The sequence below is a fragment of the Typha angustifolia genome, chromosome 4 (assembly GCF_048772165.1).
Source record: "Typha angustifolia cultivar Huaian chromosome 4, ASM4877216v1, whole genome shotgun sequence".
Classification (NCBI taxonomy): Eukaryota; Viridiplantae; Streptophyta; class Magnoliopsida; order Poales; family Typhaceae; genus Typha; species Typha angustifolia.
Genome location: NC_133242.1, coordinates 5,263,779 through 5,286,385, shown reverse-complemented (window position 1 = coordinate 5,286,385; position 22,607 = coordinate 5,263,779). Strand labels below are relative to the sequence as shown.

General features: G+C 31.9%; 1 protein-coding gene across 1 annotated transcript; it reads right to left on the bottom strand.

Moving 5' to 3' along the window:
- Window positions 1–12,170: 12,170 nt before the first annotated feature.
- On the bottom strand, window positions 12,171–17,889 carry LOC140759540 (vesicle-associated membrane protein 721). Its single transcript, XM_073096125.1, has 5 exons — window positions 17,536–17,889; window positions 13,074–13,215; window positions 12,867–12,987; window positions 12,701–12,763; window positions 12,171–12,561 (listed from the first exon to the last, which is right to left on the bottom strand). Exons 1-5 carry the CDS (start codon window positions 17,726–17,728, stop codon window positions 12,418–12,420), a joined length of 663 nt encoding a protein of 220 aa, XP_072952226.1. The 5' UTR covers window positions 17,729–17,889; the 3' UTR covers window positions 12,171–12,417.
- Between the last annotated feature and the right edge of the window lie 4,718 nt (window positions 17,890–22,607).

Sequence of the window (22,607 nt, the reverse complement as noted above, 5' to 3'; positions counted from 1 at the left end):
GAGTTGATTTACTCGTTACTTCATAATTCTTCTTTATTACTATTATCGTTGTCAATTTGTGATGAAAAGAGAGAGAGAAATGGCTTTCATTGATCGAATGAGCATGAATATAATCTTAGTGCTACGATTGATATATTTAATCAAGTTTAAAACTTATTTATTTTCTTTTGAAAAACCTTGATGTGCTAAAATCTTATTACATATTTTCTTACTTTTTCATATGTTACTTTGCTAAAAAAAATATTAGAAATATGTTCATAATTTTGTATTGAATCAATTTTTTTTTATAACACACTTCCATTAAATGAGGTTGTTTTAGTGTTTTTGATCTTTGCATAGATTTATTAAAAAATTTAAGGTAAGCTCATGAGTCTTTATCTTAGAAAATTTTATAAGTAATATAGAATTGTCCAGGGATTGTAATTTGTCATGAAATTATTAAGAAGCAGACTATAAACGTGATATCTTTGTAATGGCTATTTTGTGGATAAAATAGTATTTATTTGAGTTGTACAAATTAGATTCATACGTATAGTCAAATTATATAGATTATAAAAGATCAAATCAAGAGAAAAAATAATGATAAAAGATTAATAATAAGAAGAAGATTTCAGCTGCAGATTTAAGACCTCATCCAAACGGGGTCAACGGCATCTAGACAGTGGGAACGCTTCACTTAAGAAAACTTAAGTAGCTTCCAGATTAGATAAATTAAAACCAAAAAAACTAAAACATCTTCAGATTTAGAGTTTTCTTTAGTGGATTCTCATAGTACAAAATACTGATATTTTTTCTTTATAAAGTGACTCAAAGGCTTAGAAAAAAGCATGGGACTTAATGTCTAAGAGCTTGGGCTACACTTGCTGATCATTGGTAATATTAGAGGCGGAGTTGAAATGATATTATCTTCATTATCATCTTCCACCACATTGACACATGTTTTGATACGAACCGGGTTAGATCGAATTGTATCATAAGGATATTGGGCTTGATGAATTGAGTTTATTTATCTTTTAATTGATTCATGTTTATTTTTTATGTAAACCCTTAAGACAAGACTAATTAAGTCATGTAAACCACTAACATAAGTTTAATTAAGTGATGCAAGCATCTAAGATAAGTTTAATTAAGTCATATAAACCGATAAGATAAGTTCAATTAAGTCATATAAGCCTCTACAACATGTTCTAGTTCAAGTCATATAAACCTTTAGAAATAAGTCCGAGTAAGACCCATTGTACTCGACCTTAGTATATAGAGGGGCTGGACTTTATTAATCCAAGTACCCAAGTATCCAAGCATAATTAATTGAGTTTAGTTATTTTCTTATTATTGTATTTACTATTTTTATCGTAGCCGTTAAATTATCTTTATCTTTATAGAAATAGATCGTTACCGTAAAACCCTTCTAATAACCCAAACCCTAGTCACCACCTTCCTCTAATAGCCACCCTACTATATAGCCATCCACCACCGGTCTTGAACGTCGCAACGTCAAATATTTGTCATTCTGTCCTAACCTCCCTCCTCTATTTCATTTATATATCTTTATCGAGACCTACGATTTAAATAAAGTTAGAGCCATTAGAACTCTAACTAATGAGACTACTACTAACTAAATTTTTATAATTTTTTTACATCCGATTTATAAAAGAGTACTAACAACAAACTTGTTTATAAAATCAAAAGATATGTAAATAGCTTGGAGCTCAAATACAAAGCAAAAGTAGATTTTGGTAAGAAGAAAGCATATATTTTAATGAAATCTTTGCTCCAGTTGTACAAATGTCACCTCTTTGGGTCATTTTGGGATTTGGGAGCTAGTATGGATCTTGAAATTAAGCACTTGACGTAAAGACGACCTTACATAGAGAGCCGCACCAAGAAATTTATATAAAACAACTTGAAAGGTTTAAAGCTAAGGGTCAAAAGCGTCTTATTTGCAAATTAAAGAAGAGCTTATATAAGACTTAAATAAGAGAGATAATAATCTCATGGTTGAGGAGGGAAAACCTCACCCCTCTTCTTCTCTAGCGTCAGTGGGCAGAACCATCGTTATACGATCTCGGCTATACCAGACCGTCTCGAGTTTAATCTAAGAAACTCCTAATTGTCTTTTATTTATATATTTATTTAATATATTTTTAATTTAGTTAAATAAGAGTCCTAAAATCGATATAGGATTAACTTCTATAAATATATGGAGTGCAGCCCTAATTATTTATGTCTAGGATGAATATTGAGTTAAGCTTAATTAAGTTTATTTTGCCTTGCATTACTTTTAATAGTAGCTATCTATTTTTTAGGAGTAGATCTAAGTTAGAAACCCTATCTTCATCTTCAAACCCTAGCCACAAGCCACCCACTTATACGGCTGACCACCACCGTCCCATGGCCATCGCTCCTATTCGATGACCTTCGCAATATTAGTTTTTTTTCCCTATTTTTGTCTCATTATGACCTTACTCCACTATTTTTGTTACGAACCAGATCTGGGACGATCTGTCCGTAAGATGATTCTGAGATTTTGAGGGATAATAATTTCGGAAATTAGGGTTCTAATGGATTTGGAATGAAGTCAATCAGAGATCCGAATGAAAAATTATGGTTAAAATAGTGAATCAAAGTCGAAGTAGAGTAGAATAGTACTTAATTAACGTTGAGGCGGTCGTCGGAGAGTGGTGGATGGCTATAAGATAAGGTGGCTACGGAGGAAGATTGTTAGGGTTTGAAAAATCGGGATGCTTCTACGACTATGATCTATTCTTAGAAAAATAAGGCGATCTAACAATTACGATAAAAAAAAATAAGAACGAAAATAATAACTTAGCTAAACTCGAATTTATTCAATGATAATTATCAACATATGTCCACTCCTATTTATAGGAGTAAAAAAAACCTTACCGAATCGGATTCACATGTGGATTATCTAATTTATTTAAAATTTAAATAATAAGAAAAAACTAACTAATTAACTTGACTCGACTCAAGTTAACTCAACTTAACCCATGTGATCGTATCGTAACAATTTTAGCTATAACTTTCCATCCGGATCTCCAATTGACTAAATTATTAGATCCAAAATTTTTAAGATTAATACCCATCAAAATCTCTTTATCATCCTAACAGATCATTTCAAATCTGATTTATAGCACTTCAAATAAGAGGAAGGAAAAATAATAAAATCTTCTATGGCCGATGGAAAGAGTAAACTATCTTTGTCTCAACCACACATAACTAAAGTAAAGCTTAGAACTTAATATTCAAGGGAAGTATTTATATAACCACTTATGTTCAAACAAATGTCATTTGCATCAGAAATTCTTAGACCTCATTTTGTTTTGTGTATAATTCTTAAATGTAAATAAATAGTTTATGCACATTTTGGTAAGATAAAAAAAAGCTAACTTATAACATGCCCTAACCTATGAAAAACACACACACACATATATATAGCTTTTTACAAATAAAAGGGAGTGATGCAAACTGGTTTAGATAGAAATTGAGCTCAATAAATTGAGTCTAATTACCTTATTATTTAGTTATTTGGTTTAGTTAGAGTTTTAGTAGATTAGAATTTTATTTAATTAGTTAAATTCTAGTTTTAGAAAACTATTTACAGAATATTTTACAGACATCTGAATAATATCAAACCAGTTGGATAACATCGTCAACCTCCAAATCTACAACTTTGGTATTCATGACTTCTACAGATTTAAAATCTATCTATGAAAAAATGAAGGGTTAATCCGAGAAGATAAGGTAGACTTGTTTAGTTAAATTTGTTTTGACATTTTGATTTAATCTCTATAAATAGGGTCTTATAACTTATATCTTAGGCATGCTTGTAATGAAATATTAATTGGCTTTTACCCTGGTATCTCTCTTAATTAGGTCGTCAACATTTACATCTTCCTCCTCCTTTACCAACCAGCGCCACCTCTTTCCTTGTCACGATCTCGTCTAGTTTCTAATCTTCCTCTTCCATCGATCCCCCTAATTCCATAAAGCACGCCTACTCTCCCCCTTCACACTAAGAAATTAATCTAGCATATATTTAGCCATTGAAATACTATCAAGCTAGGACTTATCTGACCTTCGACCACTGTTCCACTGATATCTTAAGATCTATTCCTTCAAATGCTGCGATCTTGGATTCATTGGAAAGCTCTTTTCAAAAACGATAATATATCTAGAATTTAGGAAGATCCAACAATTAGATTATCTACAGCTTTCTTCGAAAGTCACACTCTGAATCTAGTCTAGAACTATTTCGGGTCAGATTAAACCGGTTCGTAACAAAGAGTTAATTCAAAATAAGGAAAGCTTAAACACAAAATTATTCCTTACTATCTAGAAAAGAAAAGAAAAGAAAAAATGAGCCAAAAAAAAAAAGCACTTGGCCATTAGGTTTAAATTAACAACAATAAGTTGGAGTGATTAAAGACTCCTCTTTATATATCAATTCACGCTAATAGTGTTAACAGTAATATAACTCGGAGGTTTTTGCTTATTATATAGAAAAAAAAAGAGTCTTGAAATATTAAAATATAGGTTGGAACTGCAAAATCACTCTGATGTAGGGTGTGGTGTCACACGGAAATTTCTCAGTATCTTAACCTCATGCTTTAATTATCAGATATCCAAAGCTACTCATGATGTATATGTGAATGTGTCACTCGATTATTATTGATAGGTTAAATAACTACCATACATGTTTTTCATATTATCATAGGGTGATAAAATGATGAGCAACAAAGCTCATTTCTTAGTTTTCTAAATGCAAGTATTTCTTATAATTCATTATTTCACCCGTCATATTTCACATAGCAAGCAAATGAGCTACCAGAGTAAATCAACAACATGGCAAATACTTCAATATCAAATCCAAATTTACTGCCTAGGAACACCGCAATCTAAACTTATTTTGGCATGTATACCCTTTAGAATTCGTTATCTGCCTTTATATCTCCTAAATTTTATATTTGTATGTTTACCTTTCATGTTATTTTTTTTACAACTTTAGAAAATTACATATATGCAAATAAGATATTTTAAAAAGATAAATATGAGAATATCAATAAATATAGCTTTAAAAGAGAGTATATATAAATAAAATATTTTACAAGTATACATGCAAAAAGAACTCAATTATCAATTGAACAGTAGAGCATTTGATATTTTCATATTTTTATTATACCTTTTAAGTATATTAACTGTTGAATCTCTTTCAACTGAAAATATAGATAGCCAAGCTAATTTTTTTTATATGTGTATTTTTATATGAACAATTAATTTCTATGTATTATGATAAACCTTGTTGGCATTCAGGGTAGGGGGAAGATTTTACCAAGGTAGAAAAATTGATAGTATTGTATAACGAAGAAAGAGTGGCATGGTGTATTATGTAAGACTTGTATTTGAACAATTATCACAAGATTCTAGTAATTTGTATTATTCTCTTCTTTTATCTTTATTGTCTTATATCTAATTCTTTGTTTTAACAAATGAATGGGGATTATACCCTAGTTAAAATATCATTAAAAAAAGAATGAGAGTCCAAAACAAGGTAAGGTCTTATTAAATATATTTCAATAGGAATGAAAACAAAACAAGGATTAAGGATATTATTGCTAGTATGTGATTAAGGATCATAAAGATTACAGAATCTTAGATCATAAGAACCTCAATCTTTCACAGGATTTTCTTTTTCTTAATCTTAAGGGTTTTTGGTTGCTAAAAAATGAAAAAAAAAAATATATATATATATACTCACTTTCTAAAACTTCTCTTAATATTTAATTACAAAAACTAAATTAAAAAAAAATAATTTTCTTATTTATTAAAAATAGTTTTATTTTCTCTTTCTTTTAACTTTCTTTCTTGAAAGAAGAAAGACGTTTTATTGAACTCACGCACTTCAATAAACTCTTTACCAATTAAACAAACTCTAATAGGTAGTGTTGCATTGTTTTACTAAGCTAAGCTATTTGTTTATTATTCTTTTATCTCATCTAAAATATTCTATGTCTACGCACCAAATATTGTACTTAGATTTGATGAGTTTAATAACTTATCTACATGGCTAAGTAACTTCTAGTCCACGTGGGAAGCATGTAAGCAAGTCAAGGAGGATAGCTTGATGAGTGAAATTAAAATATTGATGTAGAACAATTTATATTAAGTAAAATTATTGATGTCCATTTTCCTATAAAATAGACATCAAAATTTTCATATCCCTTTCACTTCGAAATTAAAAGAAAAAATATTTTCTCCCTAGAATTACAAGACTTTTTAATATGCATGATAATAAAATAAAATAAAATGTCTTAATTATACAAAAAGTATGAGCAGAAGATTCATAGATACCCGTAAGGATATTATAGTAATTTGATGGCTCGATCGAATAAGCAGCAATAACCTGTCAATTTTTCATATCAATATAGATCGATCGAGAGGGTCGAATGTTAGACCACCTTTTTTCTTTTCCTCACTTCACGGGTCGACCGTGAGTGAACCTTAGATCCGATAACCCGATAATCCGATAATTTAAGCTAAATACTTAAACCCTAGCCAGGCTGGCTAAAGTTGGTTGGTGGTGACAAATGGTTTGAGGTGCGAGATCTACTTTAGGACCCAGTCTCTGCTCCTTGGTACGTTCAACAAACAGTGCAAGAAAAGGAGCGAAAGAGACCAAGAAGCAAAAGGAAAAGCCATCAATAGAAGAAGCCTTCTCTGCTTTACCTCTCTTTTTTACCCCCCCCCCCCCCCCCCCCCCCCCCCCCCTCTGCATTAAACTAATTTCTTAATTATTCCATTCTTTTGTTTCATGAATTCCTCTACTGGATTGGTGATCATGCATGCATGCATGCATGCAGGCAGGCAGGCAGGCAGGCAGGCAGGTATAGGAGTTACTTGCCACTAACTCATTGGCCATGACTCATACAGTCAGGAGTTGCAGGGGATCTGCTCCAGATTAATTAGACCAGTCAAATCTTCCCACATAGTGATCAAAAGCAGTACACTCTACCTCCCCCTCAAAGGGAGAGACATTGACAGAGGGGAGAGTATAAGGTGAGTGATGGGAAAAAAAGAAAAGAAAAGAAAAGAAAAAGTGAAGTTTAGAACAAACCAAAGCCTCTTTAATTGGTGGGTCAAAAGAAGATAGCCAAGAAAAATGGCCTGGTATTAAGTTTGTAGGAAAGTGCTACTGTTAATGTGAGCTTCTTAATTTTGTGCAGGTAGACAATGACACCCTGCCACATGCACTGAGGTTGTTGTCAGGAGGTTTAATTCTATACAATCTTGATTGCAGAGTATCTCCACTTCTTACATTGTGGTTGGCTACTAGAACATTTCTTGGATTTTGTTCCATCCACTCCTACAAACAATATCAAATCTCCCTTGGTTTTCAATGATTACAACATGCAAAAGAAGCTCAATCTCCATCCCCCCTCTCTCTCTCTCTCACTCTTTCAAAATAAAGGAAGGAGATAACTAAAGTAACTGCAAAAAGCTCTTCCCTTCTTTGTCAAGAACCTTGAATGAGGATTTTTTGTTGTTGTTGTTGTTGTTGTGTGTGTGAGTGAAGCTTGGAGTAGTCTTTACATCTTTACATCATCATCATCATCATCATCATCACCACCACCACCAAGACCTCATAGAGAAGAGAACTTTGGCAAAGCAAGGATGTTATGGCTAATGTGTTAGGAGTGTTTAAAGATAGCCCAATCATATATAGTTTACACATTAGACTCCCACAAACCCTTGTAATCCATCCATCCATCCATCTTCCTCACACAATCACATAGGAAAGCTTCTTTCATTCATTCTTTCTTTCTTTCATGTGCCTTCAATGACGATGCTCGGCTACGCTCTCACCGGCGGTCGCCCCGACTTGCCGGCTCTCCTGAGAACAATGGGGGATAGGAATAAATGTGATTAGAGAAGGGGCAAGGTGACATCCATGCATGCCAATATGCTCCAAATTGATCAGGTGAAGCATGCCAACCATATATTAGGCTTTTGATTAGGTAATAATTAGGAGTGAGCTCACCATGTACTTTGTCTTGTGGGGCCCTCCGTATTTTTTATTTCTTTGTACATGATTTGACAGTTCAATTCATAGGCTAATACTAACAGAGGAGAAAAAATTTCAATAATATGAGTAGGTATCAATAGTAGTAGAGGTAGGATAAAGTCAAATATATATATATATATATATATATATACCTACATCTACCAGATACAAATCCACTTACTTTGCTTGTTATGAGATTTAAGAAAATGTGGGTGGAACTAGTGAATTGAAGAGTGGCATCTTCTCTTCACTCTGTTTTATGTTTAAGCAAACCAAACAACAAATTTAGTAGTGTAATAAAAAAAATTTACAAAGAGGAAAAGAAGGAAATATACTGCAATTCATGCTTGTAAGACATTGAAGGGGAACCTCATTGCTAACTAGATTGACTATGACAATGCCATTCAAAAAAGTCATAGGAAGAGAGAGAGACAGAGGGAGAGAGAGAGAGAGAAAATTGTATAAGTTGTAATCTTCTTGAGTAGGGGAAGGGAGTAAAGACAAGAGAAACAAGTGAGAGTTTAACAAGTACCTATTATGAATAGGATCAGGTCCATTTGGTACCCTCCTCTTGCTACTAAGTAATGGGTCCAAATTCATGCCTCTAATGGGCCTCTCCCTCTTTGCCAAGCCATCTAACTTCCTAAAACTCCCCCTTCTTGCATCAGCAGCAGCAGCAGCAGCCAGAAATGGTGGTGTAGCTTTGTCACCTTGAGGAGTAGTCCCACCTTCTAAGGCCACAGAGACCAAAAGCCAAACACATAGCAAGCATGCCATCCCACTCACCAATGCCCTCAGGGACCTACCAGACCTTCCCATATCACTCTTCTCCTCTCTCTCTCTCTCTCTCTCTCTCCCTCTCTCGCTCTCTCTCTCTTTCTCTCTCTCTCTCTTCTCTTCTCTTCTCTTCCCTTACACTTCCTCTCTTACTACTGCCTCTCCACCATCTTCTCCACTTGTAGAGCTAAAGAGGAGAGCAGCCTCACACTCTCACTTATGAAGAGGTAGTACATGAGTAAGTTAAAAAAAAATTCTGGATATGGAAGTGTGGGGTTTTATTTTTATTTTTTTCTTTTTCTTTTCTTGGTATTTAATTGGGTTTGTTTTGTTCTCTTCTTTCCTTTCACCTTTTTTTTTTGGGTTATCCTTGTTTGCTTTGTCTTTGGAGTTGGAAGGGACTCTGCTATGCTTTTGTAGGACCCCTGCAAGGGTGGTATGGAAATTGGAAGGTGAGATGTTTGATTTGGGGTACCCTTGCTTTGGGACCAAGTGGGGCCCAATTAGGGTATGCACTTTAGTTTTTGGGTTGGGCTTTTCATGGACAAACCCTTAAACCAATGTGGACTCATCAACATCTATACCCCTGATGACCACCAACAGGAAATAAAAAGAAGGAAGGAGAAAGTTTCATTTTTTACACCATGTCATGCCTTTTCTTTTCTTTTTTTGAGAAAATTACTGCTCACATATTTAACCTTGGTTTCCTCTTCTTTTTTCTTCTGATTTTTTTACTATTTACAAGCTGAACCTTGTGGCTTTGTGTTTTTATTTTTTCTTTCTTTTCTTTTTTTATCTTCTTTTTTCCTGGAAGAGAGAATGCCTTAGGTTTGATGTGATCAAGAGGGGCTAACAAAAAAGGCTTCAATGATTGTATTCTTTGATTTTTGGCTAAACCCTACCTACTCAGATTGGACCGATAAAGAGTAGATAAACTACCGACTTGGATTGGGTTGGGCTCAGCTCGACTTGAGCTTGACTCAGAGCTGGGTTTAGTTCTAATACAACTTGAATAGTTCTAGGCTTGTTTTAAGGTGCGGCAATTTGGGCTTGGTTTAATTCAACATGGCTTAAAAATAACTAAATTTTATATTTGGGCTTTATATGACTTATATCGATTCAGCTTGAGTTCGACTTGAAAATATGCTCAATTTAAGTTCATGCTCAGTCTGGCTGAGAGCCCAAATCCCAAGCTAGGTTCAAAATTAATTTCAAGTCGAATTTGAGTTGGAACCGGATCTAGATTGCTCAAGCTCGGCTCATTTACACCCCCCTACATACAACAATATTGATGTATAAGTCAATTCGGTTACTTACAAAATTGGTACACAATCTTCACATCTTATACAAATACCTATTAAAATATATGAAAATTTTGAAACAAGGGCCGAAACTAGATTGTCTTTTTAGAGAGAAGGTAACTTAATGATATCCTAATTAAACCTATGCTGCTGAGATACGAACTTAGCACACTCATATAACATGGTTATATGGGAGCCCATTTAACTATCCTAGCATTATTCCATTAGTGGGTGTAAAATGTAATGTTGATATAAGGTAGGGTGTGAAATAAAAGTTCACTGAGAAGTAAAACATAAAAAGTAGTTGCCTCCTTTTAGTGCTTATCAGGTGATTGCTTCATATAAGTAAGAGATCAATGGATGAGACCCATCAGTTTAAGTGCTTTTGGATAGGCTATCTCATTATCACCATATGCATCTCGTTTGCTTTTTTCCTTTCCTTTATTTTCCTTGCATGCATGGCAGCACATCCAAGGAGAGGAAAAGTAGCTCAGTCATGTGATCCCTTTAGTTTGTGCATGCCATGACGGCACATCCACATCCATGAAGAAAAAAGTAAACAAAGAACAAAAAAATAAATAAATAAAAGTCATGTGCGACGCTCGTGTTCTAATTCCTATGTTATTAAAGATCTCCTAATCTTTCTAATACCTTTGTTTGCCTACGTTTGGGCAGTTATTAGAAGGACCATTTGAACAAGAAGTTAGATCTCTTTCGCTTGCTTGGATCTTAAAATTTGAAAAAAAAAATTGCTGTAGAAGTTTTTTTGCACCTCAATAAGGGTTTGGAATAGGCTATCTGCACATAATTTGAACGCAGTGTGACATCCCAGTTTTGCACTTTTTATTTTTGAAAGAACTAGTCTATGATTAATATATCTTTTGATGATCTATCAAATAAATAATAATAGAGCAGAATCTGTGAACAGTGAACAAAATTCTTGTAAAAGCTTAGCACCTGAATAATAGGTAAATAGGTACAGGTTTCAATCAACCAGTCTAGGTCAATTCAGGCACGCTGTGTGCTGTGTGATGCAACAATACATTGATCGCATACATCCAACAATTTAATCACTCTCGAAATTGAATACAGGAAGGTTGTGGGATCAAGTGTGATCAAAACTGTCGAATATGCACGATGTATTGCATGCTGTGACTTAAGAGAAGGAGGCATATCATTTGAGTGAAGGAAGACCGAACTCATCCTGAGAGTAAGCTAGGTCCAATGTTTTGAGCAAAGGGAGTCCACAACGGAAGAGTCAATCAACTAAGCAAAGCAGGGGGGGAATCCTCATACGCACACACAAATCTCATTAAGAAATCTAGGTATGAAGAATGCTAAAACAACTCAAGATTTCAGTGCTTTGCATTGGCAATCAAAGATATTGGACAACAAGCTCCATTCAGTTGATGCTATGTGCGACAAATGCAAGAGATATTCCTGAAAACTTTCCTTTCAATAGGGCTGTTATTATGGAAGCAAACCTCTTAGGTCACCAAAATACTGTATGCAACACTTAATAGATGGGCAAAATTCTAGCAATTAAAATGACGGTACGACAAAGGCAAACTTAAGAAGTTCATCAATCTTCTAGCAAATTCTCTTTTAGTGTCATTTTTTCAGAGATTTACAAGGTGGTGTGACATTTCATGTAATATTATGTCCTTTCAGTGTCATATTTCCGAGGAGAACATAATATTTAAAGAACAATCTGTCACACTACTAGCATTGCATCATTATTTTCTCTAACTGACATACCTTTCGTGGATCAGGCTATGAGACACCATATACAATATTCCAGCTCGTACCACCCGGGCAATGCAGATCAATTCTGCAAAACGGAAGGCATAGAGCATGCATATGATACATATACATACTGTCAGTGCACCGCCATCAACAATCTAATGGACTAAATAGCTTCACAAGAGTTTTGCAAGAAAATAATGTAAGTGATTCATATCTAACAACCAGAAAATGATACTAAATTAATGAAAGAAAACTTTGTAGTCATATAGCAGAGAAAGAATTGTGCTCAAGCTATACATACATATTATCCAAAATACAAGTCAATATCCCAAACCGCTAACTGCGGTTTGCAACAGAACAAAACATGAGACATTCACAAAGAGGGAATGCTAGACTACAAACCACTAACAGACAAAATCCACCAATACGTATGTATATAGAAGCAAACGATGTAATTTTACTGAAAACCAGCAGTCCAATTGAAGGTGCATTCTGGGGTTACAAGTTCCAATCCTAGCATTTGAAACCATGGCAAATAGATAAGACTATGATAAGGATGAGAGCAATGATGATTCCCAACACAATCAGCTTAATCTTCATGTTCTGTAACCACATCTTCCTTCGCACCTGTGTCCCCGTCTGCCTGAAATCCTGTGCCTGAAAACCCAAACAGAAGAAATACTTGTACTTGAGTTACTGCAAGGAAAGGTGACCACCCCAAGCCCAACACAGTTGCAAGAAATCAACTTAGTCCTAATAACTATGTAAGGACAGGAGATATATGTGTTTTACGGACCTGGGAACGAAGGTTTTCTGTCTTGTCTACAAGAAGCTCGATTTTCTCCCCACGGTCAAGAACCTACAATGAAGAGGGGTTCCCACAAAATTGAAAATATTAGTGATGAGTCATTCAGAACAGCCTAATTCTTATGAGATAGGAACAAGGCTAAACTGTGGTGTACCTTCTCGATATTTTCCATCATAACTCCCTTGACTTCTGAAACCTGAGCTTTCACCTTGGCTAGCTTGCTGATCTCTTCGGGATGGTCCACACAATACTGCATGTGCTCCTTAAGTTTTGACCTGATTTATCAATGAACAGCTTTATCATTAAGTACTAGAGACTGGTATCTTTATTTCTTTGAAGTGGTTTGCAGATGAAGGGATACCCAAAATCTCGGTTGAGACTTTTGGCTGCAGCAGTTGCAGCTTTTCCTCCTCCATATCTTTTGTTGAAATCATCCTTAACCCTCTCTAGGTAGGCAATGGGAACCTGTCTGCCAATTGAATCAACCGCAACTACACAATATGCTGCAAAAATTAAAGCTCACGTTAGCTCCTGAAAACAGCATATGTTCAGCTTCCACTAAATGAAAAAGATAATTGCACAACAGGGAAAAGAGCCTCGAACATGCGATGTAGAAAAGTATGATATAGGATGACCAACAACCTCATCATCTCTTGAATAAACCTATTAAGTCACAATACTAATGGTTTAATACATATTGGATGGGCAATTAAGAACAAAATTATTATCATTCAAGCCTTTTCCAACAATATAAAGTAAGCAAGAGCAAAACTCAAATACTGTTACGATCTGACCACGTGGGTTAGGTTAGTCGAGTTGAGTCGCGTCGAGTCAATTTGAGTTAGTTAATTTTATTTTAATGTTTTGAATTTCAAATAAATCAGATAATCCGCATATGGATCTAATTAGCTAAAATTTCTACTCCTATAAATAAGAGTGATCATGTGTTCATAATAATCGTTAAATGAATTTAAATTTAGCTAAATTATTCCTTTCTTATTTATCTTTTATCATAGTTGTTAGATTGTTTATATCTTTTTAAGAATAGATCATAGTTGTAAAAGCATTCTAATCTTTCAAATCTTAGCCACATTTCTCCACTAACAGCCACCCTACTACCTTCCGACAACCACCGCAACGCCAGATATTTATTATTCTGCCCAGTTTTGACCTTCCTCCATTGTTTGACTTATAACTTTTTATTCCGACGTCGGATTCACGTGAAACTAAAACCATTGGAACCCTAACTTACAAAGCTACCATCACATAAATTTTCATAATTTTCTTACATCCTTCGTAACAAATTCTAGAAAGCTCCAAACAGATGACACAATTTTACAGTAGGTAGTAAACCTATTAAAATCCTTAAGAAATTGGCATCAAATTCCTTCCAATGATAAATTAAACAAAGACTACAGTAAAATTATAAGAAATCATAACAACAAAGACTAAGTGTCATTGGAATAACTTTTCTCCTCGTTCTAGCTATATGACTCACATAAGTTAGTGTCGTCAAAGTTCTACACGTACACTAAAAGCATATAGCTACTCATAATGCAGTTTAACAAGATTCAAGTTCCAATTACAATCATTAGAAGAAAATTCCAATTCATAGATTACATAGTATTTCTTGATCATTGTTGAAATGTGACTTCTTAGTTAACCACTAGGATACTTCAAGGATAGTCATAACAGCATATTGAGTAAAAACATTGTCATCTCTCTTGCAATTGCATGTACATTTTGCATAGGCTATTTTCTTATATATTACTCATATCTAAGAGCCCATGGATGAGTAAGGCTGTGACATCTTCTATTTAAACTTGTGCCCTACATACTCTTTTCTACGTCTTAAAGTTCCATCTAAAGCCTTGTTTGCTTTAGAAATAAGATCAATTTTATAATATATATTTCTATTTGTTATTCGCAAAATGAAGTCTTTATTCTAGAACTAATTAATCTTATGTTCACTTGTAATTTGGAACAAAAGTTTGATAATTATTTTTAATGTGATATAAAGTAAAAGATGAAAAAAATATATTTTAGTTCTTATTAAATTACCGTAAATACCCTTTGATCTGATACATGATTTGTTGGATCAACCGATCCCGATCCAAACTCTCTTTCTCTCTCTTTTACTCTTTCTTTCTCTTTTTCTCTTCTCACCATATAGCAATTGTTTTTCCTAGAGAGAGATCTAGCTCCAACGAACTCCGACGACACAGATCTAACTCCGACAAACTTCAATATATAATTTTTTGATTTTATTTCTCTCTTCGTTTTTTTATTTCTTCCACTCTCTATCTTCTTTTCTTCTCTTTTCTTCTTCGTCACTGTATCATAGTTTTTCTTTCTTTTGTTTGGTTTATTCTACTCGCTCTTTTTTTAATCTCTTCTTCTTTTCAGTTTTCGCTGCACCATAATTTTCTTTCTTTATTTTTTTATTTTTTTGCCATTTTTCTTAATATTTATTTTTCTATATTTTTAAATAATATTTAAAATTTATCTAATTAAAAAATGTCTGATTCGATCTAGATGACCAATACGGCCATTCTGATTGATACGTATCATTTTTTGTGAAAAATCATCTCCGATCCTGATCCCGATTTTTTGAACCTTAATTTGATATAAAGTAAGTTAATAGGATAGATATCAAAAGTAAATAAGTAATTAGATTAGTGTTTAGTATAAAATTAATTTTTATGAATAATATTTGTATTCTATAATACGGTAACTGAAAAAAGTTATTTCTAAAATGAACAGAGGCTAAATGTATAACCCCTCAAAATTAGTACTTGCATGTATACCCCTCAAGACCCTTTTCTTTTGCATGGTCGCTCTCAACCAGCAAATTTGAGTCACTTAATGCTTAAGAAAATGGAACTACGTTGACTCATGAATGGTATGGATGATACAATAATTACAGACTATCATTAACAAATTTCTATACTTTTAGCATTAAAGATTTTGTATTTCAATTGTTGATTACTAGCATGTAACATGAGAGGTTTCCTTGCAAAAAGCGAGGGGGCTTAAGGTGTGTACAATTAAATACAGATTTTGGTCAGGTATACCTGCAAATAACAGACTTGAGAGGAGTACTGATGCAAAAGAACCTTTTGTAAATGCAAGAAACGTTCTTCAGAATTATAAGATAAATTGAGCTAATATTCGTCATTCATACCTTTTAAATACTTCATGTCAAAAAAAAAAAGGAAGTCCAGATCTAATTTTAACAGTAAACCCTTGTCTAAGATAGTGAACATGTCAAACATCTGACCTATGAGACAAACTCTCACTAAACATTTCAAAAATGAAGTATGTATATTAATGCTGCCACTAATCATAAAAATGAAGTATGTATATTAATGCTGCCACTAATCATACGTGTAATTGACTAAATTCATGTAAATTCATATAGAACCTTCAAATTTCTTATCTTCCCTATGTAATGCTATGCTCAGTTGTCCCTACAGAAATATAGTTCAATAGTTGTTTTACAAAATAGAAACTATTTCTACTGCATGTAATAGTACCCTAAGTAAATGACAATCTTAGTGAGAGTAGAAATGTATATGCAGAATTGCAGATATTGAAACTAATTCTATACATCCGCAACTTAGAGTGCATCAAAGATTCTCATAAATTAAACCTCGGCATGATGCTAGACTTGTTTATCAAACATGATGTGCTTCTCCATAAAATTCAAGAAACAGACATGGAATTGTAAAATATCACCATTTTTCCCAAGAAAAAAAATTTGTGTATATCCATCACTAGAACCATGTTACCAACCAACACAACTATACCCAAGAAGTAGTCATATGACTCTTTAGAGTAAGAGTATCTTGACAAATCAGCTGATTTGACATATTTCCCTTTTTTAACCCAACAGTCTGACTTAGAAAGAAATTTCATTCATATATAAATTCTTATGGTGCTCACGAAAGCTACTTTTGCACACTAAAATTCACCTGCAAAGTTAGGAGCTGATGTTGTCTAGAGTTAATTAACTACCTTGCAATTTTAAATTAAACTAAGATTCACATAAACATACAGACTATCCAGCAAAAATGACAACAATACATCAAATTCGGACATCTTTGACTTATAATTTTTTTTAAAATCTATTTATATGCTTAAAATATTGTAATGAAAAGCTGGAATGAAACAAAAGGTGAAAAACTAACTGCATTGCAGATCGTTCTAAACATTCCTAACAACTAAGAAAATGCATAACCGGGGAATGCCAACTGCGTATTTAGCGAAATATCCCACGCATTTCCAATTGCAAAAAAATACAAACTAACATTCTGACAAAGAATACAGTCCATTTCGACCTTCCTAATAGCTCAGACAGGGGAAAAACCAAGACTTGTATTTTGCTAAGCAACTAAATAGATAAAAGAAAAGGGAATTTATTTTCCTCTACAATGAATTCTTAAAAAATTTAAGAAGCTAATTCACACTCATTCCATTACCCCAACCTACACTTAATGTTCTAATTCTACATAATGTAATTAATCCCACGAGACAAGAAAATTCTTGTATGGATCATCAAAATTAGACCAAATAGACTAATTCTCAAGCTACAAACACTCTTCCGATCTAACACTAAATGAAATATAAATCTGCGATCAGCTTGATGTCAGATCTTGTGCACTACAAAATTTGCCCAAGCCGATCCAAATAACAGCATAAAAACAAAACCTAGCACAATCAAACCCAAATCCAACCACAAACACACGAATACGAGCATCTCCACATGGATCTAACAACAAAGAATTCAAATATAAACCGAGTCAAATCAATCGAGAACGCACTGAATCCATCCTCTACGAGGTAGTTGAAGGTGTGGCCGTCGCAGTTGTAGGTGAACTTGTTGTTGCTCGCAGGGAGTTTCTGAAGGCACTGGGAGGCGATGGTGTTGAAGTTTCCGGTGAACTCCGTGTACTCCGCAAGGATGACCGTCCCTCTAGCGACGAAGCTATAGATCAGCTGCTGCTGCTGCCCCATCTCCCTCCTCCTACTCCTCCTCCTCCTTCCCCCAGAAACGAAACCTTAAACCTAGATCTCGACGGGAGGAAGAAGACGATCGGATCGGAGAGAGGGGAATAGGAATTCCTAGAAGAAAGAGAAGAATTCTAGTCTGGTGGGCGATGTTAGTATTGGGGAAATGTATACCTTATTGCTTTATTTTGAAGTTTTACGAGGGGTTAATAGGCAGCGTTTGTACCCCAGAATGTCCCCCGAGTACTTTGGTTTTCTAACTAACAGAAGATGTCCTTGAAAATAAAGAAGATCTTTTGCATGCATGCCCCTCACAATTCCTTTATTTGTATTTATACCCTTCGAAACCTACGTTTTTCACATAGATACTCGTCACGTTAAACTTTTCGACCAATTATAAATTAAAATCTAACTATTTATTAGGTAAAAAATCAGATATACCCATAAATAAGACAGAAGTATGAGTTAATTAGTTAGTTTTAAGGAGTAATTTATGTAAAAGAAGTAGAGTTAAACTATTTTAAATTTTTTAATAGAGATTATTATATGATTTAAATAGCTATACTTATAATAAATTCATACATATTTAGAGAGAGTTTAAGATGGCATGTGATAAAACACAAGGTGGTAAATTAATTTTTGTTCAAAATAAAAATATATTTTGAATAAAATAACCCCCAAGTTGATAATTTCAGACATAAAATATAACTCAAAAGATTAGCGAGAAAAATAATGATACAAAATTAAATTTATTTAGGATAAATATCTTTTTCTAAAATACAAGGGTTAAAAATATATTTTATTCATATTTTTCTTGAATATCCTACTTGACTTATTCTTCTACCTTATATTAAGTTTTTTATTTTCCTAAACAATTTAAATAGTCCCTTGAGTCAACTTTAAGTTAATTTCAAATTGATTATTTGCCTTTTAAAAAGAACACCTTCACCGAACTTGGTATTATGGAATTTTTTTTTAATTTTACCTCAAAGTTAGGTTTATATTATTTCTTTAGAAAAAAATAAGAAGAGTTAAATGCAAACAAAGTAGGGTTTTATTTACAAAATTTCCCTTAAGCTTGGTGGGCTGTCGCGTTTGAAGCAAGCAACGTCGTTGTCATGCAACAATGAACAAGGGAGGTTCATTAAAATCAACGGCCCAGATGACTGCATAGCTGGCGTGATTTGATTTCGAAACTAACACTTTTCTACCTAACAGCAAACACGTACTTGGACGAGCCATCGCACGACAGATCAGCCAAGCAACACGTCAGGTGAGGGGGATAGTCGGTTCAAAATTCAAATCATATTTAATGTTGTTGAGAAAACTTTTTTACTTAACACCCTACACTTCAGTGATTTTATGATTCTTAACAAATTACCCTCCTAACTTTTCTATTTATTCTTTGCTCCCTTACTACAATACTCATGCGATATTTAATTATCTCATTATTGTTTGACCATTTCTACTCATATATTTTTTTTAAGGTGATTGAGATATTTTATTGTATGATAGGATTAGGATGGCAAAGAAGATTAGAGGTGTATAATATTATGTGGAACAGGATAGAAGAGAAAAAAAATATCTCTCCAAGATTTTAAATCAGAATTTTCTAATACCTCTTTTATTAAGTTTGAATGGAAAATATAATAATTTTATATTGCTCTAAACCATAGGATGGCATAGTTAAATAATAATTAAATTTTGGATTTACCTTTTTCTCATTAATACCCTCTTTTGTGACACTCTGAAATAATTAAACTAACTAATCTCCAACAAAAATGGTACTAAAATATAAATTAATTGTTAAAATCCTAAGTATTCTTAAAATACCAATAAGAAATTTCAAGTCCTTCAGAAAAAAAAAATTCCCAAATGTATTTTAGTAAACTTGATTAGTATGGAATAGGTTAGAAAGTGTCTTAAAAAGGTTAATTAATATGTTATATTCTTAAACATTATATTCTTTCCCATGCCATAGTGATAAAAGGACAATTTACTCATAAACACATTATAAATTATGGGCATAATTATGTATAAACTTTGTGAATCATTGCCTATTTTAATTTTTTAATTATGTAAAATTTCTGAAAAAATAACTCTTTTGTTAGTTATTCCTTAGAATTTTCCATTGATTAATTTTGAGCTTGTTGTGATCCATCAATTAGATCTTAATAAAAATTAATGTTTTTTTTCTTTTGGGATATTAGAAAATCTAGTGAATTAAAATTTAAACAATATGTATTCTATTTTTTAAGTATTTCTCATATTTAAGCTTATTTTTAATTAAATTATTCAAACATAACTTGAAAAGTAACTTAGTATAGTATCTAAGAAAATAACATATATTTTAAGGAATATACATGCAAAAATTAACTTCTGATGAGCATACAAGTAAATAAATATACATGCAAAAAAAATCAAATAAATAAAGGGATTTTTACATAATTGCTACTTGAAATTTTATAATATCTTAATTATTAGAAATGGTTTAAAACCTATCTAATATTATACCCAATAACATATCTCAACAAATTATTGATAAATATTTACACTCTAACTTAAAAGGAGGGAATTTTAGTCATTTACATGTGTATATAAATTTAGGTTAAAAACTAACCAAAACGATAATTTTAAAAATATTAAATTAGTCGCAATTATGATATTTTGAAAGTTTTTAGCGAGAATTATATATAAAAAAATTCTAAAATATTTTTTTTTCCTAATAACATGAAAATATTCTTGTAAATAATAATAATTTCTTGGGAGCATCTGAGGTACCCCAAGCATATTTAGTGAAATAGTTAATAAAGTTCCAAAAATTTCAGCTCTTCTAGAAACTGGACCAAGCAGAAGTTGTTGAATTAGACTTAAAAATAGTACTCAATCTGGTCAAGCAAAGAGATAAGATATTGGTGATTAATAAGGTAGTAGGTAACATTAATGGTCTGGTAGACTAATTTTGTACAAATTTCATTGGAATTTATGAAGTTTCTATACATTGTGATAAGTTTTATAGGAAAATTAAAAATAATACCTAATAAATAAGTCCTCTATTTGTATTATTTATGGATAATTACACTTAGTTCTTTTAAATTATCACAATTTTGAGAAAATACTCTCAGAACTTTTTTTTATTAAGAATTTTTATATAATTATAATTGAAATTTGTCAAAATATTGTAATTATCATTACATTATTCATCACAGTTGCTACTAAAATTATTGTGCTATTTTAAGAATTTCATTCTTATTGCTCTTGCATAAATTATTTAGAATAATTTAAAATCGATCCAATATCATAATCGATGTTATAGCACAATGAATTTTTTTATTTGGAGATAAAAGTTATTTATATAATTTTTTTAATTTTAGTTTAATCTTTTACGAATATTATGTTAGAAATTAATCATAATGATATTTTCAAAAAAGCAAATTGATTTTGATAGTAATTATGACGTATATGTAAGGGCAATTATGATATTTTAAAACTAAAAAAAAATATTCATATAGATATCTCAACTAAGAAAAGAATAATTATATAGACTATTTGAATTAAGAATTTTCGTAGATTAAAAGTATATAAGACGTATGTGAAAAATGACGATAGTTCATAGGGGCTAAGTGTAATTAACCCGGATTGTTCTTTGTTGGAAATTATAATTTGGATTTTTTATTCAATTTTTTGTATAACTTTTAATTTTTCTGGAGTTTGATCCCATCTCATTTCAACAGAATATAGATAAACAAAAAGCCAAATTAAGTTGACTACATGAATAAAATTTGATAAATAAAATTAAAAATATTAAATTGCAACCAATTAAATCACACAAAATCAATGAATCCAAACTTATTGTTGTTTAATCTCAAAAATTATACTAGAGAAATGTAGTATTTAAAGTATAAATATTATTTGAAATGGAAGAAATATTCTACTTTATTGAATTTAAGTAATACTAGAGAAATGTAGTATTTAAAGTATAAATATTATTTGAAATGGAAGAAATATTCTACTTTATTGAATTTAAGTAATGGTGTTTCTATGAGCTTTATTTATAGATAATAAAAAAAGAGTTTTATTTATAATATAGCAAAAATATAACATGTTATTTTACAATGTTCTTTAATTTTATTGGAAGGGTAGTAAAATTGAAATTTTCTTGAGTTTCTACTCTTTTTTAAAAAAATTCATAATATTTGAAAGTAGATTATAAAAATATAAAAAAGGTAATGTTAGAATTCAACTTTTATGTTGTGAAACAAGGTAGAGAAATAAGAATTTTGTTGTTAGTTGGTTAAGTAGTTAAATAGTTTAAAATGGAGCTGATATAGTTTGGATAGTGTCCAACCCATAAATTCAAATTCGACTTATATATTGATAAAATACAGTGAAAAAAATGTAAAGTAAAATAAATAAAACTATAGAGAGAGTGGAGTAAATTTAGGCCCAATCACAATGGATAAAATATAATTTTTCCTTTAGTTTTTTTAGAGGAGAAAAGAAAGTATTAATTTCATCTGATTTATTTTTATCTCACACTCATATGATGAGAAATAACGATTAGTAAATTTCAACGAGGATGACTTTCATCACAATTTAGTTTTATTATATAAATCAAACAAGCCAATAATTTTATTCATAATTTTTCCATTAAAAGTTTTCTTTTATATTTTGGGGTTAAATATAAAGACTTTTAATAGAGTTATAACTACATACATTGTTAAATAATCTAGCTATATGTAATATAAAAAAACAAGAAAAAAAGTTTAGATATAAAAAAAATTGGGTCTATCTATTTATGATAAATTTATCAATTCAATCCCTCATAGATTGATATTTGATATATTCTTTTATATAGATTATAAACTTGTGGGCTAATTATATG